Genomic DNA, 27805 nt, shown 5'->3' on the forward strand with positions numbered 1-27805 from the left:
TTTCAAGAAGGGCGTGGGCAACTGTGATGAATGTTGCTGGTAAGAACAGAAGTGCCATGATTGGATCTGGCAATATGGCAGTCATCAGCAGTTCTCCAGTGGTGAGAAGCGAAGCCTTATTGCAGTGGGTTAAGGAGAAAATGCGAGGTGCGAGATTGCCATTAGACTCTTGCATGAAGGTGTGTCATGAGTGCCGCGGAAAAATGGGCAATGGCGTCTAAGGTGTGTTCTTGAAGGATGAGTAGAAACTGGTCAAGTGAAGAGGTGGAGAGGTAGGCTCTCTAAGGAGGATGTATTTGCAAAGCCATTAGAGCAAGGGAACAGAAATGAAATAAGTGTGTATTTTTCCTGCAATATTTCTGGAAGTTCAAGAGTCAACTGCATGCATTGGGGTTGTGCTCTTACAGCAGTCTCGTTTAAATCCTGTCTGCTTTATCGTTATTTGTTAAAGAGACTGAGGGAATGGCTGAGATAATCTGATCTTTTTGAACTGGTTGGTTTGAAAAGACATCTAGGATGGTCAAGCGGCTGGGCTTTATTAGCTACATTGAAAAATTCAGAATGGGATACGGGAAGCTTGTTTTATTCTAACACTAGCACATTACAGTGTATGGGGAAGGGAGAAACGATGAAAAGAGGAAACGAGGAAGTTTAAAAAGTACAGGGTAGCACTGCAGAATGCCGACACTGCAAAAGTCTGGCGAGCGGGGAGGTGGAGGACAATGTCTCACCTGGGGTCCAAGCTGTGAAGTCTCAACTGTGCCCATATGGACGGCATGAGCTTAACAAAATCCTTATTTTTTTTTTTTTTGTATTTGCTTTCCATGCTCTAAACACGTTTAACGTCGTCTGCCTCACAAGATTGCTCTGAAGATGCAGGGAGACCGCGGCAGCATACACAAGGCACATGCGATGCCTACGGTGAGCTTCACCTGCCCGGCGCGTCTGCAGAACGGCTGGCCCTGGGCCGCGTGCCTCAGGCAGGTCCGAGGGCGCCCAGGACAGGGCTGGGGCTTGAATGCCTTTGACTCCGAAAAGAGCGGAGCCGAGGGGCCTCCCCCGCGCCGGCCCTGCCTCCACCCCCGCGGCCCAATCCCGGCTCCCATGCGCTTCCACGCCTCCCTATAAAAGAAAGCGCGGCCCCTGGGTTCGAACACAGCACCCGCACTGCGCGTCATGGTGCAGGCCTGGTATATGGACGACGCCCCGGGCGACCCGCGGCAACCCCACCGCCCCGACCCCGGCCGCCCGGTGGGCCTGGAGCAGCTGCGGCGGCTCGGGGTGCTCTACTGGAAGGTACGCGGGCCCAAGTCTCGCACAGCGTGCGGGCGACGCCGACTCCCAAACGCCGCGCACAGCCCAGCCTCCTCCGTGCGCCAGGCAGCGGCCTGGGAGCCGCGGTATGCTGCGCATGCTCAGCAGCGGCATTAGGGGTCCGTGGCCGCTCCCGGTGCCTGGGGTGGGCTGCGCATGCTCAGCAGTGGGGCTGGGTGGTCAGGGCCTCCTGCGCGGCGCCCGGGTGTGCTGCGCATGCTCAGCAGCGGCGTTGCGGGGTCGGCGGTCAGTTACCAGCGCCTGGGGTGTGTTGAGCATGCTCAGTAGCGAAGTTTACGGGGTCGGCGCTTGGCTTCCGTCGCCTGGGGTGGGCTGCGCATGCTCAGCAGCGGGGCTGGTGGGGGTCGGCGGTCCGTTTCTGTTGCCTGGGGTGTGCTGCGCATGCTCAGCGGCGGAGTTGGCAAGTCAGGGGCTTTGCAGCTGGTACTCGCTGCGCACGCGCAGCTCCGGGATTGGCAGCGGCCAAAACTGTCGGCCGGCAGGGCTGCAAGATTCGCCGGAGGCGGGCTGCGACTTCGTGGGATCGTTGGGCTTGTCTGACGCCCTGCGCCTGCCTGGCTAACCTCGGTCAAAGGCCCAGGGGTTTCTTCTGTCGGAGGAAGGGGGACTCCGCTTGAAAGTGTCCTGGGCGAGGAACTGGGCGTCAGCAGATCGAGGCGGGGTCCTGCCGCGGTCTGTCGGGGATCCCCGGGAGGTCGCGCTCGGTGGTGGGGTGGGGGCGTCTCCAGCGGGCGGTGGAGCTGGCTTGAGTCCCGGCCGGGCCCGGTGTCAGCCCTGCCTCTGTAACGCTAGCTTTGCAAGGCGGGGGTAGGCTTTGCACAGGTGTCCCGTTGCTTGCACAGCACCAGTCCTGATCCACTCACCTTGTTTATTTGCAAATGGTTTTGCAGTAACAAAGGTTTACTGCAAAAGAGAGGGCCAGGGGAGGCCTCAGGGATAGGCTGAGGGGTGACTGGATCTAATCTTCATTCTTGTGATTTAAATGAAATACACAGGGTTACCCGGACACCACACTTTTTCCCTTGGGAAAGGATTATAGAATAGAATATTCCAGCATAATCTATTTGGAGATCATCTTGTTCTATCCTAAATAACAGAAGAGGAAAGTGACAATTGGCATACTAGAGCCAAACAGGGCTTGCATGTTAATGTTTACATAGTATTTGTCTTTTCCTAGGATAAGGTTTAATACTTACCTTGCTGGAGGGTTCTGTCTTCAAAGCAATCAAGTGGTTTATAGTTTTCCATTAATGAGAGGAGGATAAATTTTGGCTTATAATGTCTATCCACAATCCAAACAACGAGAGGGTTCAAATTAATACACTTGGGGAGTTTCATTGTGCAGTTGACGGTTTTAAGAACAAGAGTGAGATTACAGGTCAGCTTCTAAATGTATTCAAAGAATAAAAAGATTTATTTTAATAGACATCTTTTAGATTCTTACATGGGCTCATAGTTTTTCCTACCGTCTGGTTCTGCTCTGAGTCAAGGGGCTATCAAAATTAAATCATGTTTACTCTGTGGTTTTAATGTCCTGTGTGTTTTTATATTCTTTCTTTCTTTTCTTTCTTTCTTTTTTTTTTTTTTTTTGAGATGGAGTTTCGCTCTTTTTGCCCACGCTGGAGTGGAGTGTGCAGTGGCATGATCTCGGCTCACCGCAACCTCATCTTCCCGAGTTCAAGCCATTCTCATGTGTCAGCCTCCCGAGTAGCTGGGATTACAAGGTGCACAGCACCATGCCGGGCTAATTTTGTATTTTTAGTAGAGACAGGGTTTCTCCATGTTGGTCAGGCTGATGTTGAACTTCTGACCTCAGGTGATCCGCCCACCTCAGCCTCCCAAAGTGCTGGCATTATAGACATGAACCACCGCACCCGGCCTATATGCTTTCTTAATATCCATTCTGGATCAGTGCTGTTGGAAGACAAAATTACAACAAATTTAGTTAAAGATCTAATTGGCTTTTATTCTTGATTTGTGAATAGGGCAACCTCCATTCTACAAAATAGAATAAGAGCTGGATAGGGTAATAGCACAACAGTGGGTTTTGTAGGGTGGCAACAAAGAAGCAGAACAATAGGTGAAAAAGCTGATTGGTTAACATCAAGTTACATTAGGTTACTTTTTTCCTAAGGGTTAAAGCAGAAGCGACTTCCTTATTATTCTGACTCAGGAAGACTGGAATCTTCTGATCTCGGGAAAAGCTGGTCTGTTTGAGATGCACCTCCTTCTTTAAAGTTTTAGTTTGATCATGTGGCATATGGCATGAGTGGCTCCATTTTGGTTTGGTCTCATCTTGAGACCTAGTGTAGGGGCTCAGTCCAAAACAATGACCTCTCCTGGGCCAGGCATGGTGGCTTCTGTCATCCCAGCACTTTGGGAGGCCGAGGCGGGCAGATTGCCTGAAGCCAGAAGTTTGAGACCTCATCTCTAAAAAAACCCAAAAAACAAAAAAACCACACACACACCCCATATTAACATTATATATATATAACATCTCCCATAATTTTTAACAGAGGTAACACATATGGACATGTTTGTGTATCTGTTTAATCAATCTGTTATTAGTGACATAGAGTTCTAAAAAACCTTTTCTCATACATACGAACAATTGGAAGATTATTTTAGCTTGGAATAAACTAAATACCTGCTGCTATAACAAAATGACAAAAATAGCTTAAACTGGGCAATTTATAAACAGCAATTTATAGAATTCTTATAGTTCTAGAGGCTGAGAAGTCCAAGATTAAGGTGCCAGCAGATTTAGTGTCTGACAAGGATCCTGTCCTCATAGACGGCCATTTCCTTGCTCTGTCCTCATGTGGTGGAAGGGGCAAACTGCTCCCTTACATCTCTCTTACTTTTTTTTTTTTTTTTTGAGATGGAGCCTAGCTCTGTCACCCAGGCTGGTGGCACAGTCTTGGCTCACTGCAACCTCTGCCTCCTGGATTCAAGTGATTCTCCTGCCTCAGCCTCCCGAGTAGCTGGGATCACAGGCGTGCACCACCATGCCTGGCTAATTTTTGTATTTTTAGTAGAGACGGGGTTTCACCATGTTGGACAGGCTAGTCGAACCCCTGACCTCAGGTGATCTGCCCGCCTTGGCCTCCCAAAGTGCTGGGATTATAGGTGTAAGCCACAGTGCCCAGCTCCATGTCTCTTATAAGGCCACTAATCCTATAAATGAGGGCTTGCCCTCATGACTTAATTACATCCTAAAGGTCCCACCCCTTAATACTATCACATTTGTGTCATATATAATGTCAATACTATCACATTATATGACACATGTGTCATATAATGTGTCATATTACATATTATGTGTCATAATGTGGACACATTCAGACCATAGCAAATAGTACTGTGCATATCATGCAATGGATATGCTAAGTTTTAGAGTCAACTTTGTAGAAAATAACATATCGATGACTAGTACTTTAATATATTCTGGAGTATCGGGGGAAACTGCCCCCAATATTTCAACATAGGTTCCGTTTTCCATAAGTGTTGGCCAGCTGAAAAATAAAGAGAGACAGTATAAAGAGAGGAATTTTACAGCTGGGCCGTCGGGGGTGACATCACATATCAGTAGGACCGTGATGCCCACCTGAGTCTCAGACCAGCAAGTTTTTATTAAGGGTTTCAAAAGGGGAGGGGGCATAAGAACAGGGAGTAGGTACAAATATCACAGGCTTCAAAGGGCAAAAAGCAGAACTACTAATAAGGGTCTAACAAAGATCACATGCTTCTGAGGGAACAGGACAAAGGGCAAAAGCAGAACTACTGATAAGGGTCCAACAAAGATCACAGGGCAAAGGGCAAAAGCAGAACCACTGATAAGGATCTATGTTCAGTGGTGCACGTATTGTCTTGATAAACATCTTAAATAACAGAAAACAGGGTTCGAGAGCAGAGAACTGGTCTGACCACAAATTTACCAGGGTGGAGTTTTTCCCCACCTTAGTAAGCCTGCGGGTACTGCAGGAGACCAGGGCGTATCTCAGTCCTTATCTCAACCGTATAAGACAGACATTCCCAGACCAGCTGTTTATAGACCTCCCCCGAGAAATGCATTCCTTCTCCAGGGTATTAATATTAATATTCCTTGCTAGGAAAAGAATTTAGTGATACCTTGTCTACTTGCACGCCCGTTTATAGGCTCTCTGCAAGAAGAAAAGTATGGCTCTTTTTGCCTGATCCTGCAGGCAGTCAGACCTTATGGTTGTCTTCCCTTGTTCCCTAAAAATCGCTGTTATTCTGTTCTTTTTCAAGGTGCACTGATTTCATATTGTTCAAACACACGTTTTATAATCAATTTGTACAGTTAACACAATTATCACAGTGGTCCTGAGGTGACATACATCTTCAGCTTACGAATATAACAGGATTAAGAGATTAAAGACAGGCATAAGAAATTATAAAAGTATTATTTGAGAACTGATAGATGTCCATGAAATCTTCAAAATTTATGTTCCTCTGCCGTGGCTCCAGCCGGTCCCTCCATTCGGGGTCCCTGACTTCCTGCAACACTGGAGTTTGTTGTTCAGTAAGTAGTGATGATATAATGTGCAGTTTATTGCAAAGCATAAAGTGTGCTAGATTCACTGCCAGTAGTTTTAAATAAGAGTTGAGATGAATTCTGCCTGGAGCTTCATCAGGGAAGTGCTTCATCAGGAAGGAACAGTAAAACTGAACCTTAATAGAGATAGGATTGTGATAAATGAAAATGTTGAATGGGAATTTTAGGCATAGAAAGCTGTCATGAGCAAGGTTGTGGGGATGTGAAATATCAAATATTTTTAAGATAGCCAGTCATCCTATTTGGTTTAGAATGTAGAGTTCTTTAAAAGTAGGAGACAGGAACAGATAGAAGTAGAAAAGTCAGCTGGGGCCAGATGATAGAAGGTTTCTCATTCCAGCTTAATTAACTTGAGTTTTATTTGCAAGCTATGAGGGCATACAATGTTTTGGCTCATGGAAACAAACTGACCAAAGAGATGGCATTGAGGATCAATGAGACTCATGAGTGGGATGGTGGCAGAGAAACAGGGCACAGTGAGGGACCTGTGGAGAGGTCAGACAGGCTTGAGGTGGTGAGACTATCATCTCAAAATTGGAAAAAGAATCCCCTGGGATGGACTGTTGCAGAGAAGGGAGGCAGAAATCAAAGAGAACTCCATTGTATGTATAGCTGGTGTTTTGGAGAATGGAAAATCCATTAAATGGCTAGAGGAGATGAAGAGAGTTAGTTGAGGGTTGAAAAAATAACAAATGATAAATTTGGAGTATAAAATCATATTGGAGATCCAGAAAGAGAATGTTTCTACATCTTCTTGTTAATCTGAGCTCTTGTTTGTGGTGGGTTAACTCTTTTAGCTGGATGCTGACAAATATGAGAATGATCCAGAATTAGAAAAGATCCGAAGAGAGAGGAACTACTCCTGGATGGACATCATAACCATATGCAAAGATAAACTACCAAATTATGAAGAAAAGGTAAGGGAGCCCTGGATTACCTGGAAAAGCAGTATCATTATATTCACTACTAATAAACGCAATATTTTCTTTCTTTTTTCTTTTAATGTCTGTATGAGGCCATTCTTGCATTGCTATAAAGAAATACCTGAAACTGTGTAATTTATAAGAAAAGAGGTTTAATTGGCCCACAGTTCTGCAGGCTCTACAGGAAGCATCTGCTTCCTGTTACCACCATCTGCTTCTGGGGAGGCCTCAGGAAGCTTACAGTCATGGCAGAAGGCAAAGAGGGAGCAGGCATCTCACATAACAGGAGTGGGAATGAAAGAGAGAGCAAGGTGCCACACTGTTTTAAATGACCAGATCTCACAAGAAGTTACCCACTGTAGTGAGGATAGCACCAAGAAGATAGTGCTAAGCTATTCATGAGAAATCCACCCTCATGATCCAGTCACCTGCCACCAGGTCCCACTTTTAATACTGGGGATTACATTTCAATATGAAATTTGGGTGGAGACACAAATCTAAACTGTATTATTCTGCCCCGGCCCCTCCCAAATCTCATGCCCTTCTTGAATTTCAAAATACAATAATCTCTTCCCAATAGTCCCCCAAAGTCTTAACTTCCTCTAGCATTAACTTAAAAGTCCCAAGTTCAAGTCCAAAATCTCATCTGATACTCATCTCCTTTTACCTATGAGCCTGCAAAATCAAAACAAGTTAGTTACTCCCAAGATACAGAGCGGGTAAAGGCATTAGGTAAATATTCTCATTCCGAAAGGGGGAAATTGGTCAAAAGAAAGGAGCTACAGGACCCATGAAAGTTCAAAACTCAGCAGGGCAGCCACTAAATCTTAAAGCTCCAAAATAATACCCTTTGACTCCATGTCCCACATCTAGGGCACACTGGTGCAAGGAGTGGGCTCCCAAGGCCTTAGGCAGCTCTGTCCCTGTGGCTTTGCAGGGGCTCCTGAGGTTGCTCTCATGGGCTGGCTTTGAGTGCCTATAGCTTTTGCAGGTGCAGGGTGCAAGCTGCCAGTGAATCTATCATTCTTGGTTCTGCAGGATGGTGGTTCTCTTCCCACAGCTCCTAGGCAGTGCCCCAGTGGGGACTTTGTGAGGGGGCTTCAATCCCACATTTCCCCTCTGCACTGTCATAGTAGAGGTTCTCCATGAGGGCTTCTACCCTGCAACAGACTTCTGCCTAGACACCCAGGCTTTTCCATACATTCTCTGAAATCTAGGTGGAGAATCCCAAGCCTCAACCCTTGCACTCTGTGCACTCACAGGCTTAATAACACATGGAAGCCACAAAGGCTCATGGCTTGCGCCCTCTGGAGCTCTGGCCCAAGCTGTACCTGGGCCTTTTTGATCTGAGGCTAGAACCCTAGCAGAACCCGAGCAGCTGGGATGCAGGGAGCAGTGTCCTGAGGCTCTGCAGGGCAGAGGGGCTCTGAGCCTGACCCATGAAACCATTCTCTCCTTTTAGACCTCTGGCTCTGTGATGGGAGGGGCTGCTGAAAGGTCTCTGAAATGCCTTTGAGGTTTTTTCCCCATTGCCTTGGCTATCTTTGAAGTTATACAGATTTCTCTAGGAGGAGGTCTCTGAAATGCCTTTGAGGTTTTTTCCCCATTGTCTTGGCTATCTTTGAAGTTATGCACATTTCTCTAGGAAGAGGTCTCTGAAATGCCTTTGAGGATTCCCCCCCCCCCCCACGTTGTCTTGGCTATCAGCCCTTGGCTTCTTTGTAGTTATGCAAATTTCTCTAGGAAGTCGTTGCTCTACAAGCCTGCTTGAAATCCTCTCTCAAAAACTTTTTCTTTCTTTGCCATGTGGGCAAGTTGCAAATTTTCCAAACTTTTATGCTCTGCTTCCCTTTTAAATATAAGTTCCAACTTCAGGTCATTCCTTTGCTCTTGCATCTGCTCATAGGCTGTTAGAAACAGGCAGGAAACATCTTGAACACTTTGGTGCTTAGAAATTTCTTCTACCATATACCCTAGGCATCACTCTCAAGTTCAAACTTCCACAGATCCCTAGGGCATGTACAGAATGCAGCCAAGTTCTTTGCTGAGGCAAACATGTGTGATGTTTGCTCCAGTTCCTGATAAATTCCTCATTTCCATCTGAGACCTCATTAGCCTGGACTTTATTGTCCGTATGACTATCAGCATTTCGGTCACAATCAATTAACCAGTCTCTAAAAAGTTCCAAACTTTCCCTCATCTTCCTGTCTCCTTCTGAGCCTTCTACACACTTCTAGTCTCTGCCTGTTACTCAATTCCAAAGCTGCTTCCATATTTTCAGGTATCTTTATAGCAGTGCTCCACTCCTTGGTACCATTTTTTCTGTATTAGGTTTTTCTTGCATTGCTATAAAGAAATATCTGAGACTGTAATTTATAAGAAAAGAGGTTTAATTGCATCTCAGTTCTTCAGGCTGTACAGGAAACATCCGCTTCCTGGCACCACCATCTGCTTCTAGAGAGGCCTCAGGAAGCTTACAGTCATGGCAGAAGGCAAAGAGGGAGCAGGCATCTCACATAACAGGAATGGGAACAAGAGAGAGAATGAAGTGCCACCCCGTTTTAAATAGGCAGATCTTGTGAGAAGTCACTCACTGTGGTGAAGACAGCACCAAGGGAGTGGTGCTAAACCATTCATGAGAAATCTATCCCCATGATCCAGTCACCTCCCACCAGACCCCATCTCCAACATTGAGGATTACGATTTAACATGAGATTTCATTGGGGACACATTGCCAAACTATATCAATGTCTTAGTTTGGATTTCATATCAGAGTAATGCTGATCTCACAAAATGAGCTGGGAAGTAGTCCCTCCTGTTCAGTTTCTTGGAGGAGTATGTGTAGATAGTATTATTCTTTCCTTATGTTTGGAGATTCACCAGTGAAGCCATCTGGGCTTGTAGTTTTCTTTGTGGGAAGGTTTCTAACTGTGAGTTCAATTTCTTTACTAGATGTAGGGCTATTCAGGTAACCCATTTTTTCTTGAATGAGCGTTATTTGTTTGTTTCTCTCAAGGCATTTGTCCATTTCATTTGAGTTGTCAAATTTATTGCCATAAAAATATTTGGAATATTTTTTATTATCCTTTTAATATCTGTAGAGTATGTAGTGCTGTCTTCTCTCATTCCTGATACTGATAATTTGTGTTTTCTCTCTCTTTCCTGAGTCTGGATAGAGGCTTATCAATTATATTGATCCTCTCAAAAAGCTTTAGGTTTCATTGATTTTTCTCTTTTTCTATTTTTTGTTTCATTGGATTCTGCTCTGACATTTATAATTTGTCTTCTTTTACATGTTTTAATTTGCTCTTTTTTCCAAGTTCCCTAGGTGGAAGCTGAAGTCACTGATTTGAGTTCTTTCTTCGTCATTGTTATTATTATTATTCTAGAAACAGACATTATTATTATTATTATTTTGCTCTGCCACCCAGGCTAAAGTGCAGTGGTGCAGTCATAGCTCACTGCAGTCTTGAATGCCTGGGCTTAAGCAGTCCTCCCACTTCGGCCTCCTGAGTAGCTAGGACTACAGGTATGTGCCACCATGCCGGGCTAATTTTTTTTTTTTTTTTTTGAGACAGAGTTCCGCTCTTGTTGCCCAGGCTGGAGTGCAATGGCGCAATCTCGGCTCTCCACAACCTCCACCTCCTGGGTTCAAGAGATTCTCCTGCCTCAGCCTCCCGAGTAGCTGGGATTACAGACATACGCCACCATGTCCAGCTAATTTTGTATTTTTAGTAGATACGTGGTTTCTCCATGTTGGTCAGGCTGGTCTCAAACTCCCGATCTCAGGTGATCCTCCTGTCTTGGCCTCCCAAAGTGCTGGGATTACAGGCATGAGCCACCACGCCCGGCCTGCCTAATTTTTTTTTTTTTAATTTTTTGTAGAGATGGAATCTCACTAGGTTGTTCAGGTTGATCTTGAACTCCTGGCCTCAAGTGATCCTCCCTCCTCGGCCTCGCAGAGTGTTGTTTTTCTTTCCTTAGTATGGGAGTTTAGTGCTGTAAATTTTCCCCAGAGTACTGACTGCTTTAGTGGCATCACACAAATTTTGATAATTTTGATATATTTTTAATTTTCATTTCATTTTAAATATATTCTAATTAATTTACTTTTTAATTTTATCTTTGACTTGGGATGTTTTGTTTTGTTTTTAGATATTGTTAGTTTCCAATTATTCGGGGATTTTTCTAGTTTTTTTATTTGTTTCTAATTTATTTCTGATGTAGTCAGAGAATAAACTTTGTATAATTTGAGTCTTTGTAAATATATTGAGACTTGTTTTATGGTCCAGAATGTTATCTGTCTTGGTGAATGTTTCATGTGAGCTTGAGAAGAATGGGTATTCCATTGTTGTTGAATGAAGTCATCTATGAATGCCAATAAGAACAGTTGATTGATGGTATTATTCAGATCAACTATATCTTTACTGATTTTCTGCTTGCTGGATGTCAATTACTGTTAGTATTGAAATTTCCAACTATAATAGTGGATTTGTCTGTCTTTCTTTGCAGTTCTATCAGTGTTAGCCTCACATATTTTGATGCTCAGCTGTTAGATAAATATGTGTTAAAGATTGTTATGTTCCCTTGGAAGATTGACCCATTTTTTATTATATAATGTCCCCCTTTATCTCTGATGATTTTGCTGTTTTTAAAATTAAGATAGCTCCCTTGGCTTCTTCCCCTCCCTCCCTTCCTTCCTTCCTTCTTTCCTTCCTTCCTCCCTCTCTCCCTCCCTTCCCCTCCCCCTCCTCTCTCTCCTCTCCTTTTCTCCCCTTCCCCTTCCCCTTCCCCTTCCCCTTCCCCTTCCCTTCCCTTCCCTCTCCCCTTCCCTTCCCTTCCCTCTCCCCTTCCCTTCCCTTCCCTCTCCCCTTCCCTTCCCTTCCCTCTCCCCTTCCCTTCCCTTCCCTCTCCCCTTCCCTTCCCTTCCCTCTCCCCTTCCCTTCCCTTCCCTCTCCCCTTCCCTTCCCTTCCCTTCTTCCTTTTTTGACAGAGTTTTGCTCTGTCACCCAGGCTGAAATGCAGTGGTGCCATCATGGCTCACTGCAGCCTCAACCTCTCAAGCTCAAGTGATCCTCCCATCTCAGCCTCCCAAGTAGCTGGGACTACAGGTGCACATCACCACAACTGGCTAATTCATTTTTATTGTTCATAGAGGTGGGGTCTCCCTGTGTTGCCCAGGCTGCTTTTGAACTCCTGGGCTCAAGTGATCTTCTTGCCTTGGCCTCCCAAAGTGCTGGAATAACTAACATGAGGCACTGTCTCTGGCCAGCATTTTTTTGATTAGTGTTAATATGGTATATCTTTCTCCATTCTTTTACATTTAACCTATTTGTGTCTTTATATTTAGAGAGGGCTTCTTGTAGATGACATGTATTATAGTTAGTTTTTTAAATCCATTTTGATGGTTTCTTTCTGTTAATGGTATATTTAGATCATTCATGTTTAAATTGGTTATTAATACAGTTGAATTAATGTCTACCGTATTTGGGACTGTTTTCTATTTGTTGTGCTTGTTCTTTGCTATTTTTTTTTTTTTTTTTTTTTTTGAGACAGTCTCACTCTGTTGCCCAGGCTGAAGTGCAGTGGCACGATCTTGCTTCACTGCAAGCTCCACCTCCTAGGTTCATGCCATTCTCCTGTCTCAACCTCCTGAGTAGCTGGGACTACAGGCACCCGCCACCATGCCCGGCTAATTTTTTTGTATTTTTAGTAGAGATGGGGTTTCACCGTGTTAGCCAGGATGGTCTCGATCTCCTGACCTCGTGATCCACCCGCCTCGGCCTCCCAAAGTGCTGGGATTACAGGTGTGAGCCACTGTGCCCGGCCTATTGTTGGTTTTAAATATTCCCCTCTTTTTCTGCCTTGTCTGGTTTTAATTGAACATTTTATATGATTCTGCTTTCTCTCCTCTTAGCTTATCATTAAAAAAAAAATTGAGTGGTTGCCTCAGAGTTTACAGTATACATTTACCCAATAACTGAGTATTCCCAATTCCTCCCTCCCATCTCTTACAACATTGCTGTTATTTATTTTATTCTCCATATGTTATAATCACCTAATACATTGTTACTGACTTTACTTTGAATAAACAGTTATCGATTAGATCAATGAAGAACAAAGAAATAAAAGATTTTAGTTTTCTTCTTATTTCTATTCTCTCTTTCCACTTTACTGAGATCTGAGATTCAGACCTATATAATTTTCTTTTTCATTTGAAGAACTTCTGTAAACATTTATTTGCAAGGTAGGTCAGTCTACTGGTGACAAATTCTTTTCATTTTTGTTTGTCTGAGAAAGTCTTTATTTCTTCTTCACTTTTAAGGGATAATTCTGCTGGATACAGATTGCTAGGTTGGTAGTTTTTTTTTTTTCTTGCTTGCTTGTATAGTTTCTGAGGAACGGTCTGATGTAATTCTTTTTCTTTTTTCTTCTATAGATTAGGTGCATTTTTTCCTTTGAAAAAATTTTTTCAAGGTTTTCTGTCTTTTGCTTTCTGCAGTTTTAATATGATATGCCTAGGTACAGATATTTTGGCATTTATCCTGCTTGGTGTTCTCTCAGTTTCCTGGATCTGTGTGGTGTCTGTCATTAATTTTGGAAAATTTGTGGACATTATTTCAAATATTTATTCACTTTTTTTCTCTTTCTTCTACTTCTGTTATACCATTTATACATATGTTACATCTTTTATAATTGTTCCACAGTTCAGGGCTATTTTGTTCTCCCCCAATCCCTGCCCCCCATTCTTTTTTCTCTTCGCATTTCAGTTTGGGAAGTTTCAATGGACGTGTTTTCAAGCTTGCTGATTCTTCCTTCAGCTTAGTCCATTCTACTAATGAACCCATCAAAGGTATTCTTTGTTTGTGTTAGAGTGATTTTGATCTCCAGCATTTTCTTTTGATTCTCTCTGAGCTTCCCTCTCTCTGCTTATATTACCCATCTGTTCTTGCATGTTGTCTACTTTTTCCATGGAGCCCTTTGTGTTAGTCTGTTCTCATGCAGCTATAAACAACTGCCCAAGACTGGGTAATTTATAAAGGCAAGAAGTTTAATTGACTCACAATTCTGCAGGGCTGGGGAGGAAACTTACAATCATGGCAGAAGGGGAAGCAAACACATCCTTCTTCACATGGTGTCAGGAAGAAGAATGTGAGCTGAACAAAGGGGAAAGCCCCTTCTAAAACCATCAGATCTCATGAGAACTTACTATCACGAGAATAGCATGGGGAAAACCGCCCCCATGATTCAATTACCTCCCACTGGTTCCTTCCCACCACACGTGGGGATTATGGGAGCTACAATTCAAGATGAGATTTGGGTGGGGACACAGCCAAACCATATCACCCTTGCTATATAGCCATAATTTAAAAAGTTCTCTATCTGATAATTCCAAAATATGTGATATGTCCCAGTCAGTCTCTGTTGCTTGCTTTGTCTCTTCATACATATTTTTTTTCTCACCTTATATCATGCCTTGTTATTTTGGTTGATAGCCTGATATGCTGTATCTGTTAATAGGAGCTGAGGTGAAGAGGCCATTCACGGGACGTGTTACGTTATCTGGGTAGAAGTTGTGCTGTGTTGAATGTTTGCTGTAGCTGTAGATGCCAGAGGCTTCGGTTTCCTTGTTTTGTTTTGTCTGCCCTGGATGTCTTTGCTTTCCTAAAAACTCCTTTGTAAGGAGATTTATTTCTTGCAGCTTTAATTCACTTATTGTTCTGGAGCCCTGTTGATGTGAGGGTGAGGCGTGGGGGAGGAGAAGTGTTCTATAATCTTAGGCTTATGATTAGGGGTCTTAGTCTTTTACTGGGCCTGAGTTTTTGGGCTGATCTTCAGAAGTGTTTCTTAGCCTCTTTTTTGTTCGTTTGGGCTAGAGGGGGCTGGAGTTGGCCAGCTGCCCTTCCCCCATGACAGAGAAGGCTCCGGTAAAGTTGTTTCCCCTGGTTTTTGTTATGGACAGAGTTCTGGGGGTTTTTAAAAATGGTTCCTTTTTCCCTTTTATTGCCTGATATGTGAAGGGATTTTTCTCGGATCTTCATTGTGAGAACAAGGTGGGGGCTTCTGGATGTGCAAACCCATGAAAGTGCAGTGTCCCTGTGATACAAGGCGCCCAGGATCTCGCCCTCAAGCTAGTCCACACTCAGCCTCCAGCAGTTTGTCCAAATTGCCTTGGAAGTGTTCCTGCCAGTTCATGGCTCCTGGGAAACTGATCTCGGCTGTGGTTCTGTGTGTCCGCTTCTCTCTCCAGATTCAGGGTAGTAATTTGTCCTGCAACTTCAGTTCTCTGTTGGATCTAAGAAGTAGAGTGAGACTTCCAAGTGCTTTACGTGTCCAACCAGAAACTGGAAGTTCCATCCTTGACCGACCTGCCAGCCTTCAAGTATTATTGCACTTCTGAATGTTGGCACAGCTTGAGCTTCTGTTTCTCCCCCTCATCTTGGTGCCATTGTTTCAGACAATATACTTTTTTTTTTTTTTTTTCAGACAGAGTCTCACTGCATTGCCCAGGCTGGTCTTGAACTCCTGAGCTCAAGCGATCTGCATGCCTCGGCCTCCGAAAGTGCTGGGATTACAGGCATGAGCCACTGTGCCCAGCCCAGTTTACTTTTATAAACCCCACAGTACATTGTTTTTACTTTTGTTTAAATAGTAAGTTACCTTGTAGAGATTTGAATAATAAGAAGAAAATCTTCTCTAATTACCCGTGTAGCTATCATTCCAAGTGCTCCTCGTTCTGTGGTTAGGGTCTATATTTCTGTCTGACATTCTTTCCCTACTGCCTGAAGGACTTCGTGTAACATTTCTTGTAGTGCACATCTGTTGTTAAGGATTCCTTCAGCTTCTCTGCTTCTGAATGCTTTCAGTTTAAAACAATTTTTTCCAAAAAATAAAAAATAAATAAATAATAAGGCCGGGTGCGGTGGCTCAGTGTGGATACAGCTGTAATCCCAGCACTTTGGGAGGCCGAGGTGGGTGGATCACGAGGTCAAGAAATCGAGACCATCCTGGCCAACATGGTGAAACCCTGTCTCTACTAAAAATCCAAAAATTAGCTGGGTATGGTGGTGCAGGCCTGTAGTCCCAGCTACTCGGGAGGCTGAGGCAGGAGAATCGCTTGAACCAGGGAGGCGGAGGTTGCAGCGAGCCGAGATCGCGCCACTGCACTCCAGCCTGGTGACAGAGCGAGACTCCGTCTCAAAAAAATAAAAATAAAAATAAAAATAAATTTTACTGGACTTTATTTTTTAGGGCAGCGTTAACATCACAGCAAAATTGAGAAGCAGATATAGAAGCTTTCCATACACACCCACCCCCTTGACCTGTACCGCCTTCCCCCTTATCACTCTCCCTCCCCAGAGCGGTGCATTGTTTCAACTGATGAACCTGCGCTGACACATCAGCATCACCCAAAGTCTACAGTTCACATTACAGTTCACTGTGGTGGTGTACATTCTGTGGATTTGAACAAACGTATAAAGACACATATCCACCATTCTTGTGTCATACAGAGTATTTCACTGCCCTAAAAACCGTCTGTGGTCCATTCCTCCCCGCCCAACCCCAGGGAACCACTGATCTTTTCACTGCCTCCATAGCTTTGCCTTTTCCAGAATATCCCATAGTTGGAATCATACAGTTGATAGCCTTTTCACACTAGCTCGTTTCACATAGTAAGATGTATTGAAGGTTCTTCCTTGTCTTTTTGTGGCTTAGTAGCTCCTTTCTTTTTATTGCTGAGTAATATTCCACTGTCTGGATGTACCACAGTTTATTTATCCATTACCTACTAAAGGACATCTTGCCTGCTTCCAAGTTTTGACAATTAATGGATACAGCTGCTGTAAACATCCTTTTGCAGGTTTTTGTGTGGACATAAGTTTTCGGCTCCTTTTGGTAAATACCAAGGAACACAATTGCTGGATAGTGTGTTAGTCAGGGTTCTCTAGAGGGACAGAACTAATAGGACAGAGAGATATCTATAAAAGGGAGCTTATTAAGTATTAACTCACATGATCACAAGGTCCCTCAATAGGCTGGCTGTAAGCTGAGGAGCAAAGAAAGCCAGACCGAGCCCCAAAACTGAAGAACTTGGAGTCTGATGTTCAAGGGCAGGAAGGGTCCAGCACAGGAGAAAGATGTAGGCTGGGAGGCTAGGCCAGTCTATTCTTTTCACATTTTTCTTTCTGCTTTATATTGTAGCTGTGCTGGCCACTGATGAGATGGTGCCCACCTAGATTAAGCGTGGGTCAGCCTTTCGCAGCCCGCTGACTCAAATGTTAATCTCCTTTGGCAACACCCTCACAGACACACCCAGAATCAATACTTTGCATCCTTCAATTAAATCATGTTGACATTCAGTATTAACCATCACAGATGATATGGTAAGAGTATGTTTAGTTTTATGTGAAATTGCCAAGCTGTCTTCCAAGTTGACTGTCCCAGTTGTTCCTATCGGCAGGCAGGGAGTGAGAACTCCTGCTGCTCCATACCCTCCCAGCCTCTGGTGTGGTCAGTGTTCTGGATTCTGGCCATGCTTCTAGCTGTAGAGTGGTATCTCCTTGTTGTCATCTGCATTCCCCGATGACATATGACATGGAACATATTTTCATATGCTTATTTGCCATCTGTACATCTTCTATGGTGATGTGTCTGTTAAGATCTTTGGCCCATTTTTTAATCAGGTTGTTTGTTTTCTTATGGTTGAACTTTAAGAGTTCTTTGTATATTTTGGATAATAGTCCTTTATCAGATATGTCTTTTGCAAATACATTCTCCTAGTCTGTGGCTTGTCTTCATTCTCCTGATAGCAGAACAGAAAATCTAGTTTCAATGAAGTCCAGCTTATCAGTTCTTTCTTTTATGGGTTGTATCTTTGGTGCTGTATCTAAAAAGTCATTGCCAAACCTAAGGTTGTCTAGATTTTCTCCTATCTTAGAAGTTGTCTTAGAAGTTTTATAGTCTTGTATTTTATTTATTTATTTATTTTTGAGGCAGTGTTTCACTCTGTTGCCCAGGCTGGAGTGCAGTGGTGCAATCTCTGCTCACTGCAGCCTCCGCCTCTTGGTTCAAGCGATTCTCCTGCCTGCCTCAGCCTCCTGAGTAGCTAGGACTATAGGTGCATGCCACCATGCCCGGCTAATTTTTGTATTTTTAGTAGCGACGGGATTTCACCATGTTGGTCAGGCTGGTCTTGAACTCCGGACCTCAGGTGATCCACCTACCTCGGCCTCCCAGAGTGCTGGGATTACAGGCGTGAGCCACTGTGCCCAGCTGAGTCTTGCATTTCATATTTAGGTCTGTAATCATTAAAAAATATTTTTAAGAGACTTTTTTTAATGAGTCAATGATCATCATTCATTGCAGCCTTAATCTCCTGAGCTCAAGTGACCCTCACACCTCAGCTTCCTATGTAGCTGGGACTACAGGCGTGCACCACCATGCCTGGCTTTTTTTTTTTTTTTTCTTTTTTTAATTTGCAAAGATGAGATCTCTCTGTGTTGCCCAGGCTGGTCTCAAACTCCTGGCCTCAAGCGCTCCTCTCTCCTCAGTGGCCCAAAGCACTGGGATTATAGGTGTGAGCCACTGCACCTTGCCCGTGATCCATATTATCTTAATTTTTGTTAAGGGTGTAAGGTCTGTGTCTAGAGTAATTTTTTTGCATGTAGATTTACCATTGTTTCAGTACAATTTGTTGAAAAGATTATTTTTTTTCATTGTATTGCCTTTGGTCCTTTGTCAAAGATCAGTTGGTCTATTTTTCTACTATTTCACCAGTGTCACAGTCTTGATTACTACAGCATGATAGTAAGTCTTGAAGTCAGGTAGTGTCGGTTCTTCAACTTTGTTCTTCTTCAATATTGTGTTGGGTATTCTGGGTCTTATGCCTCTCCAGATAAACTTCACAATCAGTTTGCTGATATGTGCAAAATAACTAGCTGGAACTTTGAATTGGATTGTACTGAACCTATAGATTAAGTTGGGAAAAATGGACATCTTAACACTACTGAGTCTTCCTATTCATGAACTTGGAATATCTCTCCATTTGTTTAGTTTTTGATTTGTTTCATCAGAGTTTTGTAGTTTTCTTGTAGATCTTATGCATATTTTGTTAGATTCATACCTAAGCATTTCATTTTTGGGGGTGCAAATGTATATGGTTTTGTGTTTTTAATTTCAAATATCACCTGCTGTGTTTCTGGTATATAGGAAAGTGATTAACTTTTGTGTATTAACCCTGTATCCTGCAAACTTGCCATGATTGCTTGTTAGTTCCAGGAGCTTTTCTTTGTTGATTCTTTTGGATTTCCTACCTAGACAGTGATACCATCTGCGAGCAAAGGGAGTTTTATTTCTTCCTTTCTAATCAGTATGCCTTATATTTCTTCATATTGCATTAGCCAGGACAGTCTCAGTCTTGTAGTCAGCCTGTGCCTCTGGGCTGTGAACTTCACCAGCGTTTCTCAGACTCCCTCCTTTAAGTGGGACATGATGGCTGGAAGCGGCTGGACTTGGGTTTCCCTTCCTCTCCTGTCTTAGTCAGCTCAGGCTTCCATAAGCAAATACCATAAACTGGGTGGCTTAAACAACAAACATTTATTTCTCACAGTCTGCAGGCAGGGACACCCAAGGTCAGGACACCGGCAGCTTTGGTGTCTTGTGAGAGCTGCTTCCTGCTTTATAGATGACTGTGTTTTCACGTGGTGGGTAGAAGACGCAAGCTCTTTTGGGACTTTTATAAGGACATGAATCCCATTCATGAGGGCTCCACCCTCATCACGTTATCTAATCCTAATTACCTCCCAAAGACACCACCTGCTAATACCACCATATTAGAGGGTAGGGTTTCAGCCCATGGGCCCAGGGGAGGGGGATCATAGTATTCAGTCCATAACATGGAGTTCTGGAGGGGCTGGAGTTGCGTGTTTCCCTTCACCCAGGTCAGGCTCTCATGAAAGCCCAGCAGGCTGGGATCTGGCTGGCTGAGCTCTCCTGAGTTGAGGCCTTCATAAGAAGAGATTTCAGATGTATCCTGATAGACTTCAGAATGGCCCCCTTTCCCTCCCTCTGCCAGAAGCACAGGGAATTTTTCCCTGATATTCACTGTTGGGACCCAGTAGAGCTTTTGCAGGTAAAATTTACAAAAGTGTGAGGCCCCTGATGACTGGGTCTGGAGTTTTTTTTAGCTCTCAGACTTGTCTACACTGAGCCCCCAACTGGTCAAGTACAGTTTGGGTTTCTCAACCCCAGCCCTGGTTCCCACAGGGGTTTCTGCTCTGGTTAGGTGTGGATCTTTCTGTCTGCCTGTCTCTCCAGTGTGAGGGGCGGTGGTTTGCTCTGTGACTTCGCTTCTCTTACAGATTTAAAAAGAGTTGGTTTTTCAGTTTGTTCTGCTTTTGCTTGATAGGATGGAGTGGTGACTTCTAAGCTCTTTAGAAAACATACGCAGGTGAACAAACAATATAAACATACGCAGGTAAACTGACAATACAAACATACACAGGTGAACCAACAATACAAACATACTCAGGTGAACCAACAATGCACATACTCAGGTGAACCAACAATGCAAACATACACAGGTGAACCAACAATGCAGACATACTCAGGTGAACCAACAATGCAGACATACTCAGGTGAACTGACAATACAAACATACTCAGGTGAACCGACAGTGCAAACATACACAGGTGAACCAACAATACAAACATACACTGGTGAACCAACAATACCAGATAGAACTAAGAGCAGAAGAGCTTAAGGATGTGGAAATTGTTCAAAAATAGATCTGTCATGTGGTTTGAGTTCCTTTTCTCTATGTCAAATGATTCTTGCTGGTTAGAGTCCACATATTGTCTTTATTTCTCACTGAGTGCCCTACGATTCATTAGATTCTGGTGGATGTAAATGGTGTGACTCTGACGTGGAAGTTTAGATGAGCCGGCCTCTTAGCCACGTTTTATCTCACATAGCAGAGGCTGGCCTGCTGCTGATGTTGTAAGTTACATTAGCTTCATCATTGCTGTCTTCTGGAATTACTTCTCTCCTGGTATAAAACCCTCTTGCTGATACAGGCTTATCCTTTGTTTTTCTAAAATAAACTTATTTTCTGACTATCTTGTGATTGCCACTGGTTTCCTCGGTGTTAGGTCGTGTGTTTGCAGCGGGACTCCTACGCAGCGGCATCGTGAGTAAGCGTGTCTGAGGGCCCCTCACTGCTGATGTCAGCGTGCCCTGGGTGAAGCCGGCGTCCGTCAAGTCTCTCCATGGGGAAGTTCTTTTGCTTTTCCTCTGTAACTAGTAAGAAATGTGTGGAAAGTTACTTTTAGACCATGAATATCCCATTTCCCCTCAAACTTTCACTCAGCGTTTTTCATTAAGTTGTGATGATTCCTGCCTTTGTGGGCTGTGACTGTCATGGCCGTGCAATGGCGCTCACCCAGGGGTTGGTTTTCACTGTCAGGAGGCGTGTCCCCTTCTTCTCTTTTCACTCGGCATCCACTGGGGCTCGAGGCCTTGTTTCACTTGTTGGTCTAGGGTCTATTCTTGCTGGGATTTATGTTGATCTTCACGTTGTCCCAGACCTCAGGCTTGGCAAGCAGCAGCCTCCTTAGCTGGCTTCTGTCCCCTGACGCATCCCCAGCCCATTACTTTCTGGACCCACAGTGTGTCCAGGCCACCTCCTGCTTTTCCCGACCTCATGCGGGGTCAGCTGCTCTTCCTGGCGGGGTCAGCTGCTCTTCCTGGCACCTAGCCCTGGCACTTAGAAACTTGGATGGGAGTGCCCTGTGGAATCACTGTGCTCAGGTGCTTTCTGTGGATGGGATGAGTACTGTGCCTGTGTGTGAATGCATGCGTGTGAGAGTGTGTGTACGTGTGTATGTGTGCATGTGACTGTGTGAATGCACGCATACGTGTGTGTACGTGTGCATGTGAGTGTGACTGCACACGTGTGAGTGTACGTCTGTGTGCATGTGTGTGTGTGAATGCACGCATGTGTGTACGTGTGTGTGCATGTGAGTGTGTGAATGTGCGTGTGAGTGTACGTGTGTATATGTGCATGTGTGTGAATGCACATGAGTGAGTGTGTTATGTGTGTGCATGTGTGTGAATGCATGCGAGTGTGTACGTGTGTGCATGTGTGAATGTACGCATGTGAGAGCGTGTACGTGTGTGTGTGTAGGTTTGTGTGTGAATGCTAGCATGTGAGTGTGTGTGCTTGTGTGACAGTGCACATGTGTCCGTGTGTGTGTATGTCAAGTAGTTCAGACACCTCTAATTCCAGTTAAATCCACAGGGCTTTCCTTTGCCTTCCTCATCAGTATTTGTATCTTTCCTCTCACTGTGAGAAGCCCGGCTCCCAGTCATATCAATATTTTTTCCCATCCTCTCAATCCCCACAACACACATAACAGCATCAGCATGGCTGCACCCAGACCATGACAAGCAGAGGCCTACTGAGTGCAACCTAAGCTTGGGTTGCGGTTTTTCTGTCTTAGCCTGAGGATGTAGTCAAAATAATATGTTCAAGAGTTATTTCCGTTTGTCGCTGTGTGCGGTAGCTCACGCCTGTAATCCTAGCACTTTGGGAGGCTCAGGTGGGCGGATCACCCAAGGTCGGGAGTTCGAGGCCAGCCTGACCAACATGAAGAAACCCCATCTCTACTAAAAATATAAAATTAGCCGGGTGTGGTGATCATGCCTGTGACCCCAGCTACTCGGGAGGCTGAGGCAGAGAATTGCTTGAACCTGGGAGGCGGAGGCTGAAGTGAGCCGAGATCGCGCCATTGCACTCCAGCCTGGGCAACAAGGGTGAAATTCCATCTCAAAAAAAAAAAAAAGAGCTATTTCCGTTTGTCTTTTCTTTCTGTGTGGCTATGAATAGATTGATTTCAAATTTAAGGTTTTCCTCCTAATCTTGTTTTCATTTTATTTATGATTTTGTAACACATAACAAGGTAGGCTGGGGGCAGTGGTTCATGCCTGTAATCCCAGTGCTTTGAGAGGCCAAGGCAGGAGGATCACTTGAGGCCTGGAGTTTGAGACTAGCCTGGGCAACATAGTAAGACCCTGTCTCTAGAAAAAAATTTTTTAAAAAATTAGCCAGTTATGGTAGTGCACGCCTGTAGTCCCAGCTACTGGGAAGGCTGAGGCAGGAGGATCTCTTGAGCCCCAGAGTTTGAGGCTGTAGTGAGTCATGATTGTGCCCCTGCACTCCAGCCTGAGCAACAGAGTGAAACCCTGTCTTTTATGTGTGTGTGTATGTGTGTATATATATATATATGGAGCTTTAAAACACTCCCGAGTGGGAGGTGTGGAGATATGAACAGTGCAGGCAGAATCAGATTATAAGGGCACAGTCTTGGTGAAGGGGGTATGGATATTTACTGTAAAATACTATCAATGTTTTTGCATACTTGAATATTTTTATTATAAAATATTAGGAAGAAAACACTTTCAGAAAGACACAAAAGTCAGACCAGGCGTGGTGGCTTCCACCTGGAATCCCAGCACTGTGGGAGGCCAAGGCAGGTGGATGACCTGAGGTCAGGAGTTCGAGACCAGCCTGGCCAACATGTTGAAACCCCATCTCTACTAAAAATACAAAAATTAGCTGGGCATAGTGGCAGGCACCTGTAATCCCAGCTACTTGGGAGGCACGAGAATCGCTTGAACCGAGGAGGCGGAGGTCGCAGTGAGCTGAGATTGTGCCACTGCACTCCAGCCTGGGCAACAGAGCGAGACTCCACCTAAAAAAAAAAAAAAATACACAAAAGTCAATGTGAAGACATAGAAAATGCTTGTGGAGTCTGTGCCTGCCTCCCTGCAATGTCCACTGGCTTCTCACTCACCGTGTGTGTTGTGGTTTCATGACTGCTGTGTGCAGCACACTGGGTGGGTGACAGCACGGGGCCAGGGTGTCTTTGGGGCAGTCTCGTTGTGTGAGGTTGGGCCAGTGACTTAGCCTCTCTGTGCCACCATTTCCACACCTGTAAAATGGGGCTGATAGAGCAGCCACCTCGTGGGGCTGTGCGGGCTGGGTGAGTTGGCCTGTGTGAAGTGTTCAGAACCTTTGCTGCAGGTCTGTTCACTTTCAGTTACTGCCCATTTGTTGACAGGTTTCATAAAATATTCTAGCTCTGGCCCTTATACTGTTAGGAAAATAATTCTTAGCAAGTATAGTTTTCATGTTTATGGAGAGAAATCCCATTCATCTCAGCTCTGGCCCACCAAAGGCTCAGGCTGCTGAGTGGGTGGGTGCGAGCTTGCATGACAGGTCTCTGGTAGACTCACAGGAGTGTTCCTTCTGCGCTAGATTAAGATGTTTTACGAGGAGCATTTGCACTTGGACGATGAGATCCGCTACATCCTGGATGGCAGTGGGTACTTCGATGTGAGGGACAAGGAGGACAAGTGGATTCGGATCTTCATGGAGAAGGGAGACATGATAACGCTCCCCGCGGGGATCTATCACCGCTTCACAGTGGACGAGAAGGTGGGAGCGCTGTGCTTTCTCCCCAAGCCTGGCGTGTGTGGTGGCCCTGGCTGTGGCATCCCTGCCGCTGAACTGCGTGGCTTCCGCAGACTCCAAGTGCGGTTGCTGGGCTCGGGACTCCTCGACCTGTGCTTCAAGGAGAGTCTGTGGAGCCGCAGGCGATGTCTGAGGTGACAGCTGTCCTTCCGTGGCAGCCTCCGCGGCCCCTGCCTGCGATCCTGGTGGACAGGTGTGCGTTTCATACCCAGGCGGGGACAGGTACAGGCGGCGGCAGGTACACACCCACGAGCCTGGCCCTGCCCCAGCCCGTGCTTGGTGGTGAGGCGCCTGTAGGGTTGTCACCCCAGCCCGTGTTTGGCGGTGAGACGCCTGTAGGGTTGTCACCCCAGCCCGTGCTTGGTGGTGAGGCGCCTGTAGGGTTGTCATGTTGCCACACTGTCACTTTTAAAAACATTTCAGTTTTGGAATTGAACAGTAATGCAGTCCAGTCAGGATTGGCAATAAACACAGATAAGGTAGTTTTGGGGTTCACTGGAGGCGACTGGGGTAATGCTGAGATCTAAGTATAATTTTTGAATAAATACTAAACGCACATGGTTTAAAATTTAGAAATATGAAAGGTGACCTGGTGAAAGGTCTCCCTCTGACCCCCGTTCCCAGCCCCCCAGTTTCTCTCCCTGAAAGTAACCAGTATTCCGTTAAAAAATTATTTTTAGAGTGACTTTATGAATATCCAAGTTCATGTCAGTCAATATTTTTATTTTTTTCTTTGAGACGGAGTCTCCCTTTGTCGCCCAGGCTGCCATGTAGTGGCTCGATCTCGGCTCACTGCAACCTCCGCCTCCCAAGCTCAAGCAATTCTCCTGCCTCAGCCTCCTGAGTAGCTGGGATTACAGGGGCACACCACCACGCCCGGCCAAGTTTTGTGTTTTTAGTAGAGACGGGGTTTCACCATGTTGGCCAGGCTGGTCTCGAACTCCTGACCTCAAGTGATCCACCTGCGTTGGCCTCCCAAAGTGCTGGGATTACAGGTGTGAGCCACCGCGCCCAGCCTGGTCAGGATTCTTACTATCCCCCTTTTCAAACAGGAGGCAGCGGACTCTGCCCATGGTTCTACATTTTGCTTTTTTCTATGTGATGTTCACTGGGGACCATTTCATATCAGTACCTACAAGCCTCAGCCCTGATTACAGCGGCACAGTACTCTGGCACTGGACATGCTCTACTGTATTTAACCATTAATTTATTTCAGCGAGTTGTTGACCCCCAATGATGAGTATATACATCGTTCCCAATTTTTGGTCTTGTGAACAGTGCTGTAATAAATACCCTTATTTTGCACTTATGTGTGTTTTTCTGTAGGGTAAATTCCTAAAAGTGAAAACTGAATTAAAAGGCACGTGCGTTTTGAGTTTGGACGGATGTCGCCAAATTGTCCTCTCCTGCCCACCAGCAACACGTGGGCCCTGATGCTAATTCTTAGGAAAACTGTAGCCAAACGAGGCGGAGAGGAGGTGGAGGGTACATGGGGCTGGAGCCGGTGCTTTTCCTAATTGTGTGTCTCTACAGAGAGCACGGAGGTGCGGAGTTCAACACCGAGCCTCAGCTCCAGATGCTCTTACCTGGCACGTGAGGACAGGCAGTGCCAGCTGCACCACCTGATACAAATTTTCCTTCCACGAATAAAATGTGGCCTAAATTGTTAAAGACACAGAATAAAAATAGCAAGGAAAGTGTTTATAGCAATTAATGTTAATAAGTTGATATGTTAATAAATAAAAGTAAGTAGAAGGCCGGCTGGTTTAATGAGATGCTGGGTGTGTTTGTCTGTTTTCCAGAACTATGCGAAGGCCATGCGGCTGTTTGTGGGAGAACCGGTGTGGACAGCATACAACCGGCCCGCTGACCATTTCGAAGCCCGTGGGCAGTACATGAAATTTCTGGCACAGACGGCCTAGGAGTGCTGCCTGGGAACTAACACGTGCTTTGCAAAGGTCCCCAATGTGATGACTGAGCAGAAAATCTATCATTTTCTCTTTGCTTTTAGAGGATAGACTTGAGGCTAGGTTATCTTTCCTTTGTAAGATTATTTGATCAGAATATTTTGTAATGAAAGGATCTAGAAAGCAACTTGAAAGTGTAAAGAGTTACCTTTATTTTCTGTAACTCAATCAAGACTAGTGGGTCCATGGCCCTGTGTTAGTTCATGCATTCAGCTGAGTCCCAAATGAAAGTTTCATCTCCCCAAATGCAGTTCCTTAGATGCTCGTCTGGACGTGATGCCGTGCCTGCCGTGTAAGAAAGTGCAATCATAGATAACACAGCTAGCCAGATAGAAGACACTTTTTTCTCCAAAATGATGCCTTGGGGTGGGGAGTGGTAGGGGGAAGAGCTCTCACCTTAAGGGGCACACACTGAGTTGCTTATGCCACTTCCTTGTTCAAAATAAAGTAACTGCCTTAGTCTTATGCTCATGGCTTGGAATTACCTTATATTCAGGTATATATGATATTTTGCCTGGTTTGTTAAAATCGCCCCATTTAGATTCCTTCTATAATTGTTCTTATAGGTAAGTAATTTTTATTTATTTATTATTTTTTTTTTTTTTGAGACGGAGTCTCGCCCTGTTGCCCAGGCTGGAGTGCAGTGGCATGATCTTGGCTCACTGCACCCTCCGTTTCCCAGGTTCAAGTGATCCTCCTGCCTTAGCCCCCCTAGTAGCTGGGATTACAGACACGTGCCACCATGCCTGGCTAAATTTTGTATTTTTAGTATAGACGGGGTTTCACCATGTTGGCCAGGCTGGTCTCGAACTCCTGATCTCAGGTGATCCACCCGCCTTGGCCTCCCAAAGTGCTGGGATTACAGGCATAAGCCACCGTGCCTGGCAGGTAAGTAATTTATATATGAGCTGTGTTAGTATTTTTTCAGTGTGAGATCTCTGGATTCTTTCACACTCAAGCTGTTGAATTTTAACAAAAGTATTAATACATAAATTTTCTACTCAACAATTCTGAGATAGGATTATGCCTAGTTTGTCATATCATAGAAACACCCCAAGTTAACTTCATGTTTTGGAAGGGCAGGTTGTTTTTAAAGTATTTCTTTTTTTAACTGGATGAAAAATCTTCATGTTAGGGTTAATTTTTTTTAATCACCTCCACACTGTACAGAGGAAACTCGAGCCTTAAATGTTTAAGTGAACTCTGTCTCAATTTTAGGATTAAAATATCCACCGGTGGTGTGATGATAACATATACCCCAGGGCAAGTATGACTCTATCTCAGTAATTAAAATAAGTGCTGATCTACTGATTTTTTTTAATGGATTCATTTCCAAATGGGCATTATAAATAGAGCTTGTTCATTTTTAAGAATGAAACATTCATATGATAAACTATCACGTTAAATTGCCTTTCTTGCTTCATATAACTTTTCCCTGTCAGGATCCTTAGCATTTGAAACTCCTCGT

The 27805-nt window shown here is 44.6% G+C and overlaps 1 protein-coding gene across 3 annotated transcripts; it reads left to right on the forward strand.

The window, feature by feature from the left end:
- Positions 1-1123: 1123 nt before the first annotated feature.
- Positions 1124-26802, forward strand: ADI1 (acireductone dioxygenase 1). Of its 3 annotated transcripts, XM_063649007.1 has the most exons (5): positions 2962-3059; positions 5827-5881; positions 6712-6831; positions 24155-24334; positions 26173-26802. In XM_063649007.1, exons 1-5 carry the CDS (start codon positions 2977-2979, stop codon positions 26290-26292), a joined length of 558 nt encoding a protein of 185 aa, XP_063505077.1. In that variant the 5' UTR covers positions 2962-2976; the 3' UTR covers positions 26293-26802. The 3 variants fall into 3 exon arrangements, with proteins under 3 accessions (XP_054332562.1, XP_054332563.1, XP_063505077.1); XM_054476587.2 differs by lacking the exons at positions 2962-3059; positions 5827-5881 and adding an exon at positions 1124-1296; XM_054476588.2 differs by having other exon boundaries at positions 1152-5881.
- Positions 26803-27805: the final 1003 nt, after the last annotated feature.

This window comes from Pongo pygmaeus, chromosome 12 (genome assembly GCF_028885625.2).
Source record: "Pongo pygmaeus isolate AG05252 chromosome 12, NHGRI_mPonPyg2-v2.0_pri, whole genome shotgun sequence".
NCBI lineage: Eukaryota > Metazoa > Chordata > Mammalia > Primates > Hominidae > Pongo > Pongo pygmaeus.